This window comes from Egretta garzetta, unplaced genomic scaffold (genome assembly GCF_000687185.1).
Source record: "Egretta garzetta isolate BGI_Z169 unplaced genomic scaffold, ASM68718v1 scaffold368, whole genome shotgun sequence".
Classification (NCBI taxonomy): domain Eukaryota; kingdom Metazoa; phylum Chordata; class Aves; order Pelecaniformes; family Ardeidae; genus Egretta; species Egretta garzetta.
In genome coordinates this window covers 3,618,386-3,632,122 of record NW_009260684.1, presented here as the reverse complement: position 1 = coordinate 3,632,122, position 13,737 = coordinate 3,618,386, and the positions used below count along the sequence as shown (strand labels likewise).

General features: G+C 48.4%; 1 protein-coding gene across 1 annotated transcript in view; it reads right to left on the bottom strand.

Annotated features, from left to right (window-relative positions):
- The window catches only part of LUZP1 (leucine zipper protein 1), a 27,590-nt gene that overhangs the window by 3,022 nt on the left and 10,831 nt on the right, over positions 1 to 13,737 (bottom strand). The window contains exons 2-3 of the mRNA XM_009645851.2: positions 6,628 to 9,904; positions 1,860 to 2,024 (exon numbers count right to left, since the gene is read on the bottom strand). Coding sequence (XP_009644146.1) covers positions 1,860 to 2,024; positions 6,628 to 9,786 — 3,324 coding nt within the window. The 5' untranslated portion in view covers positions 9,787 to 9,904. The remainder of the gene's footprint in view (positions 1 to 1,859; positions 2,025 to 6,627; positions 9,905 to 13,737) is intronic.

Here is a 13,737-nt window from a genome sequence, read left to right as displayed (position 1 = left end):
CCCCCACCATCCGTCCCAGCCACTCTTCCCCATGCCTGTAGTGTTGCATGGGGTTGTTGTGACCCAAGTGCAGGACCCATCACTTGGCCTTGTGGAACCTCACACAACTGGCCACAGCCCATGGATCCAGCCTGTCCAGATCCCTCTGCAGAGCCCTCCTTCCCTTGAGCAGATCAACACTTCCACCAGCTTAGTGTCATCTGCAAATTTGCTGAGGGTGCACTCAATCCCCTCGTCCAGGTCATTGATGAAGACATTAAACAGAACTGGCCTCAACACTGAGCCCTGAGGAACACCGCTTGTGACCGGCTGCCAACTGGGTTTAACTCCATTCACTACCACCCTTTGGGCCCAGCCATCCAGCCACTTTTTTACCCAGCAAAGAGTATGCCTGTCCAGGCCATGGGCAGCCAGTTTCTCAAGCAGAATGATGTGGGCAACAGTGTCTTTACTAAAGTCCAGGTACACCGCATCCACAGCTTCTCCCTCGTCCACTAAGCAGGTCACCTTGTCATAGAAGGAGATCAGATTAGTCAAGCAGGATCTGCTTTTTATAAACCCATGTTGACTGGGCCTGATCTTCTGGTTGGCCTGGATGTGCTGTGTGATGGCACTCAAGATGATCTGCTCCATAACCTTCCCCGGCACCAAGGTCAGGCTGACAGGCCTGTAGTTCCCCGGATCCTCCCTCTGGCCCTTCTTGTAGATGGGCATCACATTTGCCAACCTCCATTCAAGTGGAACTTCCCCAGTCATCCAGGACTGCTGATAGGTGGAAAGGGGCTTGGTGAGCACCTCTGCCAGCTCCCTCAGTACCCTTGGGTGGACCCTGTCCAGCGCCATAGACTTGTGTATGTCTAATTGGCTGAACAGGTCACTAACCATTTCCTCTTGGATCATGGGAGCTTTGTTCTGCTCCCTGTCCCTGTCTTCTGGCTCAGGGGGCTGGGTACCTGGAGAAAGCTGACCTTACTATGAAAGACTGAGACAAAGAAGGCATTAAATACCTCAGCCTTATCCTAACCCTTTGTCATTATGGTTCCCCCTGCATCCAGTAAAGGATGGAATCTTCATCAAGATTCAGTAACTCCTGTGCACATCCAGTAAGATACGCTGATGACAGGTTGAGGTCTTAAGATTATTTCCTGCTGTGGTGATCCATAAATGGCAAGATGCACTTTGCTCTGGGCAGCTGCATAGGCACAGAGGGAATGCTAGGAGAAAAAGTACGTCTTTTGTATAGACATAAGCATGGCTGTGCACCTAGGAATTAAAGTCTGCCAAGACCCCTGTCTCCTCTGAAGGGAGCTGGAATACACCTTTTTTTTTCATATTTCGGACAGTAAGTCATAGTCACTATAATGTGGGCCCTTTGCCACTTCTTCATGTGTCCAGAAAGATGTGTTTTAGGAGGCAGAGCAGCAAGTATGTAGCAGCAGACAAGCACCTTAGTCGTACAGCAGCCAGCTGAAGCAGCTAAGTCAGGGGCTCTGATTTTGTCTCTGCAAATGTTTTTTTCTATCCCTGATTGTCCAATGTGTGCCAAAGGATGACTAGCTGCAGTGCCTCTTATTCCCTGGAGAACGTTTTTAGCCATAAAGCTAGCTGAAACAAGTTTAGAACAGAAAAAAAATAAGGTTGTAGTACTTTTTACCATTATAGGAAATGAGTAGAATAATTCACTGAGGCAATACAGTAGACACTCCATCTCTGGACAGCGCTAACTTAAGACTAGATTTCTCCTAAGAAGTTTACACTCATTTTGGACAAGTTCTCCAAGTTATATTACTGGGAGGTCAGTTCAGATATTGGCTTCTTGCCTTGTAACTCTTTGCTGGACAGTCCTTGAACTCACATACCTGCTTCTCCACTTGGAGACCCAGTGGTGCGTGGGAGTTGGATTCAGGGTCCTGCAGCTCCATCTTGGTGGCTGGCCTTTTCCCTGGTGTGTCAACCTGTGAGAGGTACTCAGAAGAGCCATATTGTTTTCTTCTGGAACTGGGCACAAAATCTTTGCTTTCATCCTGTGCGAAGGAAAATAAACAGATTTGGGACTCAGGGACCATGAAGGGGTCTGGAATAGCCCTGGGGTCCTAGGTTTGCAGTGCAAGGTGCTGGCTTGAGTCCCTTTGTCAAGGAGGGATTTGGGCCACCAGGCCAGCTCTGGCATAAAGATTTTTTTTTTAAAACACCCAGTAATTTTAACCCAAGTTAAGGGTGCAGAGTCTTCTTTTCAGCTGAATGACCTGCATGGCTTGCTGGGCCCAGAGTGCTTGTATCCATGAGGGCCTATCATCATCAGCAAAAAATCATGTGGTTTAGTGACTGATGCAGTTTCTTAGAAGTACTAACTCTGAGTTTTAACTACCATGGAAGGAGGGTGGCCAACAACCTGAATCTCCAATTTTCTTGGCAATGAGGATGTGATGTGGGAGTGTCCTACACTGTTTTCCTGCTATAGGCATCTAAATGGCACTTTTAAACTCACTGATGTTTTCTTGAATGTTTGCAGAGACATTTATGGGATCATACCCTGGGATTCAGATGCCTATGGTCTGCCTTAGGGCTGGCTGGGGCAGCCGTGTCTTTTACTGAGGTTGCACCCTGCTGTGAGTTGTGGGGGTAAGGAGTCCGTCGCTCTCCAGCTCCCCGGGAAGATGGCAGTGCTTTTGCTATTGCTTTTGCTGTTGCTGGCTGGAAAACCTCCTTATCCACAAGTTCCAGCACACTGTAAGGCACCATCACATCAACATTAGAAACAAAAAAAATCACTACAGTGGTTAACTTACAATTGCAATAACGTAATTGGCTACCGGGCAAAGTGCAATGGCTGCATTGCACTACTGAAGGCTTTATCAGCTCTGCTCACTTTGGGGATGGCATCATGTTTGCTGAAACAGTGCGCAAGCCCTTTGAAGGGGCTGTGGGCACTGGTGGAACAGATTTGATCCCTGCCCTGTGGCAAAAGGGATAGCAGGGAAGGGAGAGGCAGCAGCCCTCATGCCTGGCAGAAGAGCATCTCTGAGATGAACAGTAGGCTTTGATGGGCTCTCGGAAGAAGGTGACGTCTGGGTGGTCTGGATGGGCAAACATCTGCCCTGAGCTGGCCCTGCTGTGGGTGACATTCAGCAAACACTGGACCTGATCTCCCCCCTTGTGATCCAAGCCCTGACACAGAACTGAGATGTGAGCAGGAGCAGCAGCACCTCGGTGAATAGGCACAACAAGGACCTCCAACCAACCATGGGCCAGAGATAACCATGGTGGGCCACGCTGCTCATAAAAGTGAGGTGAGAATTTTAATTTAATGAATGGCAGTCATCTTGATGGACCTGGAGAGCTTAGCAAAGGCTAGGCACCTCTGTGTTTCTGATACAGTAGTTGTCCTTAGAGACAAGGCCACTGGGTGAGCTCCTTGAGTATCTGACAATGTCAGTCTGTATCTGCTGTCAGGCAGCATGAATTTATAACTATCATCCCAGATACACTGGTCTCAAAGAGTTTCGTAGGTAAAGAGCTGAGTCAGGGCCATCAGGCTGGCCACCCCCCCGTATCAGTGATGGAGACCAGTACCTCCTGGTACTGTACCAGAGCTGAGTCAGTGTGGAGCTCAGCATGCTCCATGGCACCCCAAAGGACAATCAGCTGGTCACTGACAAGCACCTGGGAAGCTGCTCTGAACAGACTGTGACCACCCAGGGTTCGCATAAAACAGAATGGAACCCTTGGACAAAGTTATCAAGGTCCAAGGAAAGATGAAAACACTGATGTGGTGTGGCTAGCTGCTTAAGTAGATGCTTATGTGGAGTCAGCAAAGGTGAAATGGTGATCAATACACTTTCTATTAGTCCCTAAAGTAGAGGAGAGGAGGGGTGAGAGGCAGCACATCGCTGGATACTGTCAGGGAGACTTTTCCACAAGACGTGCCCACCATAAGAAGGTACACATAGCTTCACTTGAAGAAAAGCCTACCTTTAGTCATATTAATGTCACAGCCTCAAGAAAAACGAATTAAGTGCATTCATCCTGCATTGCTGCCTGCCAGTGCCTTTGGACTAATTCAGGCATTGAGAATTTTCAGCAGTCAAACATCACACCAGAGAAATACCAACTTCATTATCATCTGAAACACAAAGCCCAACAGAATGACTGCTTGAGGTCTTGCACCTCCTCAGGTCTTTTATGGGAGCCTGAGAAAGGCTGGCTGCAAGCACTAGAGGGAGCTGGTCCTCAGGCCGCAGCATCCATCAGCACCTCCTGCTCTGTGGGTCTCCCAAAGGAGCACTCCAGAAGAGCTGCTGCTTCTGTAGCACAAGTATTGCTAAGAGCTGCTGCTACCTCCTATAGCTTCATTAGGGTCATTTGCCTACATCAGGGGTACAAAAATGTAAGCCTGGAATTACAAGCTGTGCCTTGGCATCTCCTTGCAAGAATTATTTCCAGGAGTTCAGTTTGTGTCTGTCCTGATGGACAGGCTGAGGCAGGGGCTGAGCCTCCAGCTTGCTTTAGCCTCCTGCTGTGCTGCAGCAAATGATCAGACATCATGAGTATTGCATGGAGGAGAGGAAGATGTATTTTGGCACAGGCACCGTGTTTCCCAAAGAGGATTCTTAAGGCAATCTGAGACTTTGGACAGTGGAGCTGGGAAGAGCTGACAGTGATGCTGAATATGCAAAGTTAGCATAGATCAGCGCCAAGCCTTCTGACAGAGAAATAGATACATCTTTAACTGAAACACAAATCCCAGAAAAAACAAACTGCTTGTGATATGAGGCATATTATAAGCCTGAAGATACCCTTCAAAGGCAGATACTTTGGGTTTTTTCCAAGGGCATATGCAATAATTTGAGCTGCCCAAATACGTAACATTTGGTATATCTGGTAGATCTATGTATCTGCAGTCTTTCAGGGTAATTTCATGCTCCTCATTTACAAGCTAAAAATATACTTATGACCAAGAATTCATATTTGTGACTATGTAGTGCCAGGGTGATTTTATTTCAAAGTATGATGCAGTGAGGCACCTAACTCAACACTCAGCAGCCCTGTGTGAACTGACCATACAGTTGCTTTCCTGACTGCTTGTCACTGCAGTGGCTGGAAGCTACTAAATTCATCAGGGATACCCAAGATGACCACAGGTCAGGTTGCTCCATCAGGTACACTTCAGCTGCTGTTGTAGGCACACTGCATAGCTAGCAAATTTGATCTGACAGTGACCTTGAGACCACTGTGAAATGTACTGCAGAGCTACACTCAGCCCTAGGTGGGCTGCTAGGGGGAAGATGGGAAAGGAATATGTGAGTGCCCACTCTTTCGGGCTCCACGATTGACCACACATGAGCCCAGCTGCAGGTGGAGACCTCTTCAGCTGTGAGACTCAAGGTTGTGGGTGCTGTGAATTCAAACACCTGGAATAAGGGAGGCCCAGAGGTGGAGCTCCTGTTTCCAAAGCACATAAGCTGCTGTTATGCAAAAGGATAACTTCAGTCAAGTCAGTTCCGCCTGGATTCATGAAAGAGAAGTACAGACTGCCTGTGACCCACAAGTGACCCTGGCCAGGGTGACGATGTCTTCTCAGTGTCCAAATGTAGCTGAAAGGCCAGCCACCAGGCAATAGACTCTCTGCAAAGCAAAACAACAGTACAAATTCTTCCATGCTTCTCATTGCCAGAGATGTGGAAAAGAAGTTTTGCAAATGTAGAATTCCTTTCACATCTTCCAGAGTCATTTGGTTATGAATCTGTCCCCTGTGCCATCAGCCCTGTCAGATTACTCAGCTGGGCTCCTCCCGAAGACTGGCCATGGCAGCAACTGCTTAGAGCCGCTCCAAGTGAAGAGCAGAAGCAGGAGCTGCAGCAGCAATCAGTGTGTGGTTTCACGGACTGGAAGGACACTTGGTGCCAGTGAGCTCGCTTGAAATAAGCTGGAGCCTGCAGCTCTGGTGGCAAATATAGCCCATTACCCCAACTGCCTGTGTGTGTCAGTCCTGCTTTGAGAGACTCCCCTTGCTGGTACCAGCCAAAGGAACAGGAAAAGAGCACAGCCATCCCCATGACTCTTGCTTCTTATCAGGTGGCATATTGACACAGACCAAGGAGGGAGCAGCTGTGTGTAACAGCCACCACTCATCTGTTCAGGAGATGCCTGGGAAGCATTTCCAGACCAGAGCCTGGTTTCACATGGGGAAACTGTAGCTCTTACCAAAGGGAGCTATATCTCTACAGCTGCCATGAGAGCTCTGCCTGAGGCACCACCCGGTTAAAATCTGCTTGGTTCCATCATTTTTTCGTTACTACTTCAAGTTCACAGTGCCATGCAAAGCCACACTGAAAAGCATACCGTGTCCTACATAAGCCGTGACTATGTCTTCTCTGATCTTGGCAAGACCAAATGCTACTGTATAGTTATTCATATGGCATTACAAGACCCAAGCAGATGGATCTGATTTCAAGAAGTCTAAATTGGGTACTTCACATATGAGATGCTCCACTGAAGATAGCAGGAGCTGGGAGAGGGCAGCACTTCAGGAAATAAGCTGTAAGAATTTAAAATCAGGCACTAACAAGCAAACTTGGAAAAACTTCATCAACTGAAAGACAAGAGTGTTTAACATAGGATACTTACAGTTGGCATGGTCCGGTGCCAAGCAGAAGCTGCTGTAGGATCACTTGCGTAGCTCCTGCGCATTAGCAGTTCAGATGCACTTAAGTTACTTTTGGTCCTTCGGGACCCCAGTTCAGGGGCACTCCAGGAATTAGCTGTGGCACTGGTCCTTGCTGAGGTCTGCTCCAGGGAGTTTGTTCTTGCACTGTTCCCTTCCATTTCTGAGAGGTCCACTGAAGACCCACACATGTTTGTAGTACAGGAAGCTGCACTTTTCTCCACTTTGGTTTGAGAGTCCTCCAGGGAATGTAAGCCTTGTCTTGTTCTCCAGGAACTTCGCACAGTGACATGTTTTGTTTCGGATGAAGCGGCATCTGAAGAGCCAGGGCTCTTCCAGCTGACAGTCTCCGAAGGTGGGTCACTGTTCCTCTCTGTGAATTCAGAAGTCTTTATCATGATGCTGCTTCTGGAGACCACTGTTTCTGCTTTACTTCTTGGCACTGCCTCTCCAATTCTCTCTGTCTCAGATAACTTCAGAGCACTTTTATTAATCGATATCTCAAAGGGTGTGGGGAGATTGTTTGTTATTGGTGAAGGCTCATTTAGAGCAACTCTGATGTTGCTGGTGGTAACATGCCTTTCCTTTGCTGTTGCATCTGCACTGGTCCTTGGAGCTGTTGGCTCAGAAGGAAAGATTGTGATGCTGCTTGTCATTTTATTTGTTACCATTTTAAAAACAGACTTCTGTTTTTCTGAATCTGCCTCAGAAACAGCCCCTCCCATGACTGCCTTCATATCTTTTTCAACAATTGCAGGTTTAATGACAGCTTTTGATCTCAGAGCTTCTCTAGGGCTAAACGACCTTCTGGATTTAAATCCTCCAGTGCTGGCATCTGATGGTTTTATACACTTGGTGGAGTCTTCATCATTTACAGTGTTTTTGTCATTTTCAAAAAGTGATGCTCTAAAAACTCCCCTGGAATTGGAGAACTGCTTGGAATTTACTTTCTTTCTTGTCTCAAAATCTGATTGAGTGGTTGTTTTTTTGCTTCTTCCTGATTCTTCATCTGAATTAAGTTTTTCCTGGTTACTCTGGATGGTTTTGAAGTCCATTTTTAAACCAGCATTTACATGATCCATTGCTGAAGTTGAAGACTGCTCCGTGTCTTCTTTCTCAAGACCTGTGAGAATCTGCAGCATGTCCTCCTGACTCCTGGAGCAATGGGAGCGCTTTGTTAGTGTTGAAGGCTTCACGCTTTCAAGTGATGTGTCTGCAAATTCTTTTTCCTGGGAGATTATTGTCCTTTTAGCCCTCCCCTCTGAGGGCTGTCTGTGTGACGCCGCAAAAGTGTTCACTGATTCTGCTTTAGAGCCAGTGGAGTCTGATGTTGACACGGGGGAGGAGAGGTGGTACCTGTACATCGAAGCTGTGCCATTGGAAGAGGCGTGATTCCCCCTGGCAAGCAGTGTGTCCCCTGAGCAGTCACTGACTTCTGCCTGACTTGTTTTCAGCTTCTCGGCCAAAGAAGCCACTGATTCTGCTTTGCTTGACTTTTCGTCATGTGTGTCAGCACTGGTTTGGCAGTTGCCACGGAGCACCTGAGATGGCTTTTCAGCCTTGGATCTCAGGCCCGTGTCACCAACAGGTTTGGAAGGTGCTTTCCAAGATTTCTGCTCCTGTGCAGCAGGAGGGTATCGGCTGAGGACAGACGGCTGCTCTTTTGATCTCTTCCCCTCATTCTGCATGACACAGCTTTCCTTCTGACCAGAAGAAAAAGTGGAAACTGAAGATTTCTCTTCCAGTCTTTTTGTATCTGTCACAGCAGTATCTGAAAGGGCAGAAGCACCAGATGCTTTACCTGCTTTTCTGTTCATTAAGCTTGGACTGGGCACCTGCTTACCACCGTGGCTGTAGCTGTCATTACTGACAGAGAAATCTCTGTTCCTTGCTCTTTCCCGACGCTGCTGTGGTGAGAGCTCCCTTGGCTTGTGCTTGGCAGCTCCCAAATCAGCTGTGACACCTCTGTATTTAGGTCTGTCATGTTTTCCCCTGCTAGAAAAGCTAGTATCTTCATTTTCGACCTCTCCATTCTCCAGATCTTTCTGTTTCTTTATTTGCATTTTTATTTCTTCTAGCTGTCCTGTTAAGAGCTTGTTTTTATTCTGTTCGCTCAAGTAACTGTCTTGCAGGTCATTGTTTTTGGCTCTCATCTTTTTAAGTTCTTCTTCTAAAGATTCAAAACGCTTGATCTGAGTTTTAAGTTTCTCAATTTCTTGGGTGAGATCTTTAACTTTGTTGTCTTCCTGATTTTTATTCTTTTGGTTTTCTGATTTATTCCTGGTTTCATTGTCTACATGTTTCAGGTAATCCACACTTCCCTTCCTCCTGGTCTCCTTAGAAGGCAACGCAGAAGTCAAGTCATCTTCAATTCTCAAATCATTTCTGTCCAGGAGATTATTTGATGACCTTTCTAGCAAGTTGGATGCATTTCTAGTCTGATCTGCCCTATTTAATTTATTGTTTTGTTCTAGTTTCTGTGTTAGCTCCTGGATTATTTTTTCATTTTGCTTTTCTCTTTCATTAAAATGTTTTCTTTCACTGATAAAGCTCAGTGCTAAGGATTTCAGTTTTTCTAACTCGCACGTTAAGCTCTGCTCGGTTTTATCCAGCCTGTCCTCAGATGCTTCCAGTTCTTTCACTTTGACTCTAAGTATTTCTAATTCTGTAGATATCTTTTTGGTCAAGTTCTTTTCTTCATTGAGGCTAAGACACAGCTGCGTACAGTCGTTCTTGCTCCTGCCGAAGGCCTCCTCCAGTTTCTCCAGCTCTGCCATTCTCCTCTGCAGGTGTTCAATTTCTGACTTCAGCTCTCGGGTGAGGCTCTCTTCCTCTTCAAGTTTTTCTTTCATTAACCGGCAAAGCTCTTCAGCCTTTCTAATTTCTTCATCCTTGCCTTCGATCTTCAGTACTCTTTTCCGCAGGGCTTCAACATCAGCCAGCATGCTGGAGTTGCTGCCTTCTGCCTGGATAACTTTGTCCTGGAGGTCAAGCAGCTCATCCTCTGCTTTCTGCAGATTTTTGGTTGCTTCCTCCAGTTCATCAAGGCGGCGACTAAGACTCTGCAATTTGAATCGTAGGTGCCGATTTGAGGTTTCCTTGTAACCTGTAAATTCTGCCATGTTTATGTTTTGTCCCTTTTAGGTGAAAGCTTTGCTTAGTCTGGGTGTATGGTGTGGTCTTTAACACCTTGTGTATTCCTGGTATGTTATTGTTTCTTTGAACAGAGGCAATCTCACCCTGAAAGAAAAAATGCTTAAAATCAATATAAGAGCTCAGAATATAAATATTCTCACTAGAAGTTAGACTATAAATATTTATACAAATAACTTTTTAATTAAACACATTTCTGAGCACTAAATTAGGAGAAATGAAACTGCGGAGAAGAGCCACAGTCCATTTACTTTGGTTACAATGGGTTTCCAAAAATAGCCTGTTCCAAATAGCCAAGGGAAGGAAGTGCCCTCCTCTCCTGATCTGCACAAGCAGCGTGTGCATGACTGGCCCCAGTGCTCAACAGTCAGTACAAGCTGCCCACGTACAAGTTCTGTGGAGGTTCACGCACAGGCAGGACTCGGGTCCCTGTACACAGACATGCCTCTCTTTTCAGCACCACACCAGTCTCCTGAGGACACCTTAGAAATGGAGATTCAGGAACCATAAACAAGACCTGGAAACTACAAAATGCAACACCCAAGCATTTGGTGGCCATTGAGGAGATCAGCACCCACACACCCAGCTCGCAGATGGAGGGTGTGAGAGCTGCTGCCAGTCAGCACTGTGCATCGCTGAGCAGGCCAGGATGGATGTTGGGAGGATCTGAAGTCTGTCTTTGACACTCAGCATTAGCATCATCCTGTCGTGGGCCTAAGGCACATCCCCAACACGTGCGAGGGCTGCTGCAAACTTGAGGGGGTTGACCGCAGCTCTCTGACCTGCGCCCTTGCTTAGGCTGTCTGCCTTGAAGCAGGGCTTAGCCTCCAGCATTTTTGTGGAGCTCCCTGCAGAGGAAACACTGAGGAGTTTCCTATTTCACAATGCCAAGAAGCATGGAGGAGGATGTGGGGAGGAGACAGCGCCGGTATGGGAGGCTGCAGGCCCCAAGGCGAAGCCTGTGACTGAAGGTGATTCATTTCCTGCTGGGCAGGGGGGCCTGGGCTGACAACAAGCACCTGCCACAAAACTGGGCACCCTGCAACCCCTGTCCCGACGGACTGCCCTCACTCGGGGGGAGGTCACCAGCCCATTTGCTTGGTCTCATGCACCTCAGGCAGCTGAAAGCACTACAAACAGCACCCAGGGAGGTGCCATGCGCAGTGTTATGCCTGGCCTTGGCCACACACCTGTCCCCTCCCTCATCACCATGACCACATCCCACTCCTGGGCCACCCTCCCTCATGCTGCCCACAGGCCATAAAGGCCATGAGGGCAGGGCCACAGCCCTGCTGCATGGACATCTGTAGGCAGGAAAGGCTGTTCAGACCCCAGCAGGATCCCATCAAGAAATGTCATCAGAGCTTTGCAGGAAAGGCCAAAGCAAGCAGCTTCACAGCACCCTGAAAACAAAGCCCTATCCCCAGCAGGCCTCAGAGCAGGGAGTTAATGGTTAACCCAGCATCGGCCACTGGCTGGGAGGTGAGAGTGGCCTTGTCCCCAGGACACAGCTGGCGGAGCATGAAGTAGCCTGGCGCAGCAGGGCCTGCATGCAGTGCTGGTTTTCAGGCCGCAGCTCCTGCAGGCTGTTTCTGCAGAGCTCAGGGGAGAGGGCTGTGCATGGTCTGTGAGCACCACGCCACCGGGGTGGGTGCCTCTGGCTCCCAAGTGACAAGCACCTCACCACCAAGAGACCATGGTGGCTCATCAAGCTCTGCCAGTGGGACCAGTCCCCATGCCCCCTTTGTGGGAAGGGGTGGGAAATGGAGAGCTACCTCTACAAGCTGGTGGGCAGAGGGGCCACTTTCCTCCCTCTTCTTCTGTATCTCAAATATTCCTACAGCATCATCTGCCACCTGGATGGAGCAGGATCACACACACAGACACACACACTTGGCACCCTGGGGAAGCCCCACCATGGAGGCCAGTAGAGGCTCAAGCTCAGTGAGCAACTGGGTGCAGAGAGGTGACCTTGCCCTGAAGACAATGGGCTTCTGCAGACAGCAGGAACAACTGCCCCGGGAGATGATCTGGGATGGTCCTAGGAAGGAAAGGGGTTATGGGCACAGATCCCTGGGAATCCAGTATTGCTGGTGAACCACCCATCTTGTTGCTCCACCAAACCACGCTCCTAAAGCTGGTTCCTACAGAGCCTGCACCATGGCTAATAATATGCCTTTGTGTCTGCACAGGGTAATGCTGGGTGAAGAGCTTGATGAGGGCCATAAGTCAGGATTTAGACCCTGTAGCTACACTGTCACATCTCACAGAGCATAAAGAGCAGGAGAGGAATGTTGGGACTGAATCACCAATCTCCTCTGTAGACATCAGAGGCTGCTCAGGGGCGCAGAGGAAAACCTGATTTAGGAGGAAACACTAAAATCTTTGAATGAAGCAGAAAATGGAACTTGGCAATTAACTGCATGAATGAATTACTAGTGCTGTCCCTCAGGGGCTCATGATGTTTAATGTCTTTATTAACAACAGAGATGACATGAGATGGAGCACGCTCTCAAGCAAGTTCATGGATGATACTAGACTGGGAGGTGGGAGGAAGCATGGGTGTTATGCTGGAGGGCAGGGCTGCTATTCAGAGGGACCTTGACAGGCTGGAGAAAGGGGTGGACAGCAGCCTCAGCAAAAAGAAGTCCAAGTCCTTCTCCTGTGGCACCAGGACAGGCTAGGAATGATGGCTAGAAAGCAGCTTCACAGAAAAGGATCTGGGGAGTCCTGGAGGATGGAAAGTGGAACAGAATTCAGCAGTGTGTCCTTCTGGCTAAGAAGGCCAACCATAGACTGGGCTGTGTCAGCAAGTGTGCAGTGAGCAGGTGGAGGGAGGCGACCCTTCCTCTTTGGCTCTTGTGAGGCCACACCTGGAGTGGAGAGTCTAGTTTGGGACTGCCTAGTACAAGAAAGACACAGATGTACTGGGCTGAATCCAGCAGAGGCCACCAAGGTGGGCCATGGGCTGGAGCAGCAGACATAAAAGGAGATGCTGAAGGAACTGGGTTTACTCAGCCCGAAGAAGAGAAGGCAAAGACCTTTTACTGCCTGCAGCTACCAAATGGGAGGGTTCAGAAGACAGAGTCTGGCTCTCCTCTGAAGCACACAGTGAAAGAAGCAAAAGATACAAGCTGCAAGAAGAAAAATTCCAAGTAGATATTAGGACACTTTATTTTTTCCCCCCACCATGAGAGTAGTCAAGCACTGGCACAGGGTCCCACAGAGGCTGTGGGACTTCCATCCGCAGAGGTACTCGGAGCTCTACCAGAGGCAGCCCTGGAACTCTCCAGTACCTCCCCAGCTGACATGATTTACTGCAAGAGATTAAAAAGGCTCAACCTATTTAGCTTCAGTTTTAAGCCATTAGCCCTTGTCCTATCACTACAGGCCCTTGTAAAAGTGCCTCTCCAGGCTTTCTTGTAGGCCTCCTTCAGGCACTGGAAGGCTGCTATAAGGTCTCCCTGCAGCCTTCTCTTCTCCAGGCTGAACAATCTCAACTCTCTCAGCCTGTCCTCGTAGGAGATGTGCTCCAGCCCTCGGATCATCTTTGTGGCCCTCCTCTGGACTCTCTCCAACAGGTCCGTATCCTCCTTCTTTGGGGGCCCCACAGCTGAGCACAGGGCTCCAGGTGGGGTGTCAAGACAGCGGAGTAGAGGGGCAGAATCCCCTCCCTCGACCTGCTGGTTACACTTCTCTTCATGCAGCCCAGGATATGGTTGGATTTCTGGGCTGCAAAAGCACATGTTGCTGGGTCCTGTTGAGCTATTCATCAGCCAACACCCCCAAGTCACTCTCTGCAGGTCGGCTCTCAATCCATTCATATATAATAAGTGCAGTTCAGTTAAACAGGGCCATCTGAGTCACTGATAAAGTGAGATCAAAGACTCCAAGGACTGTATCCTGGAAACACTGAAAAG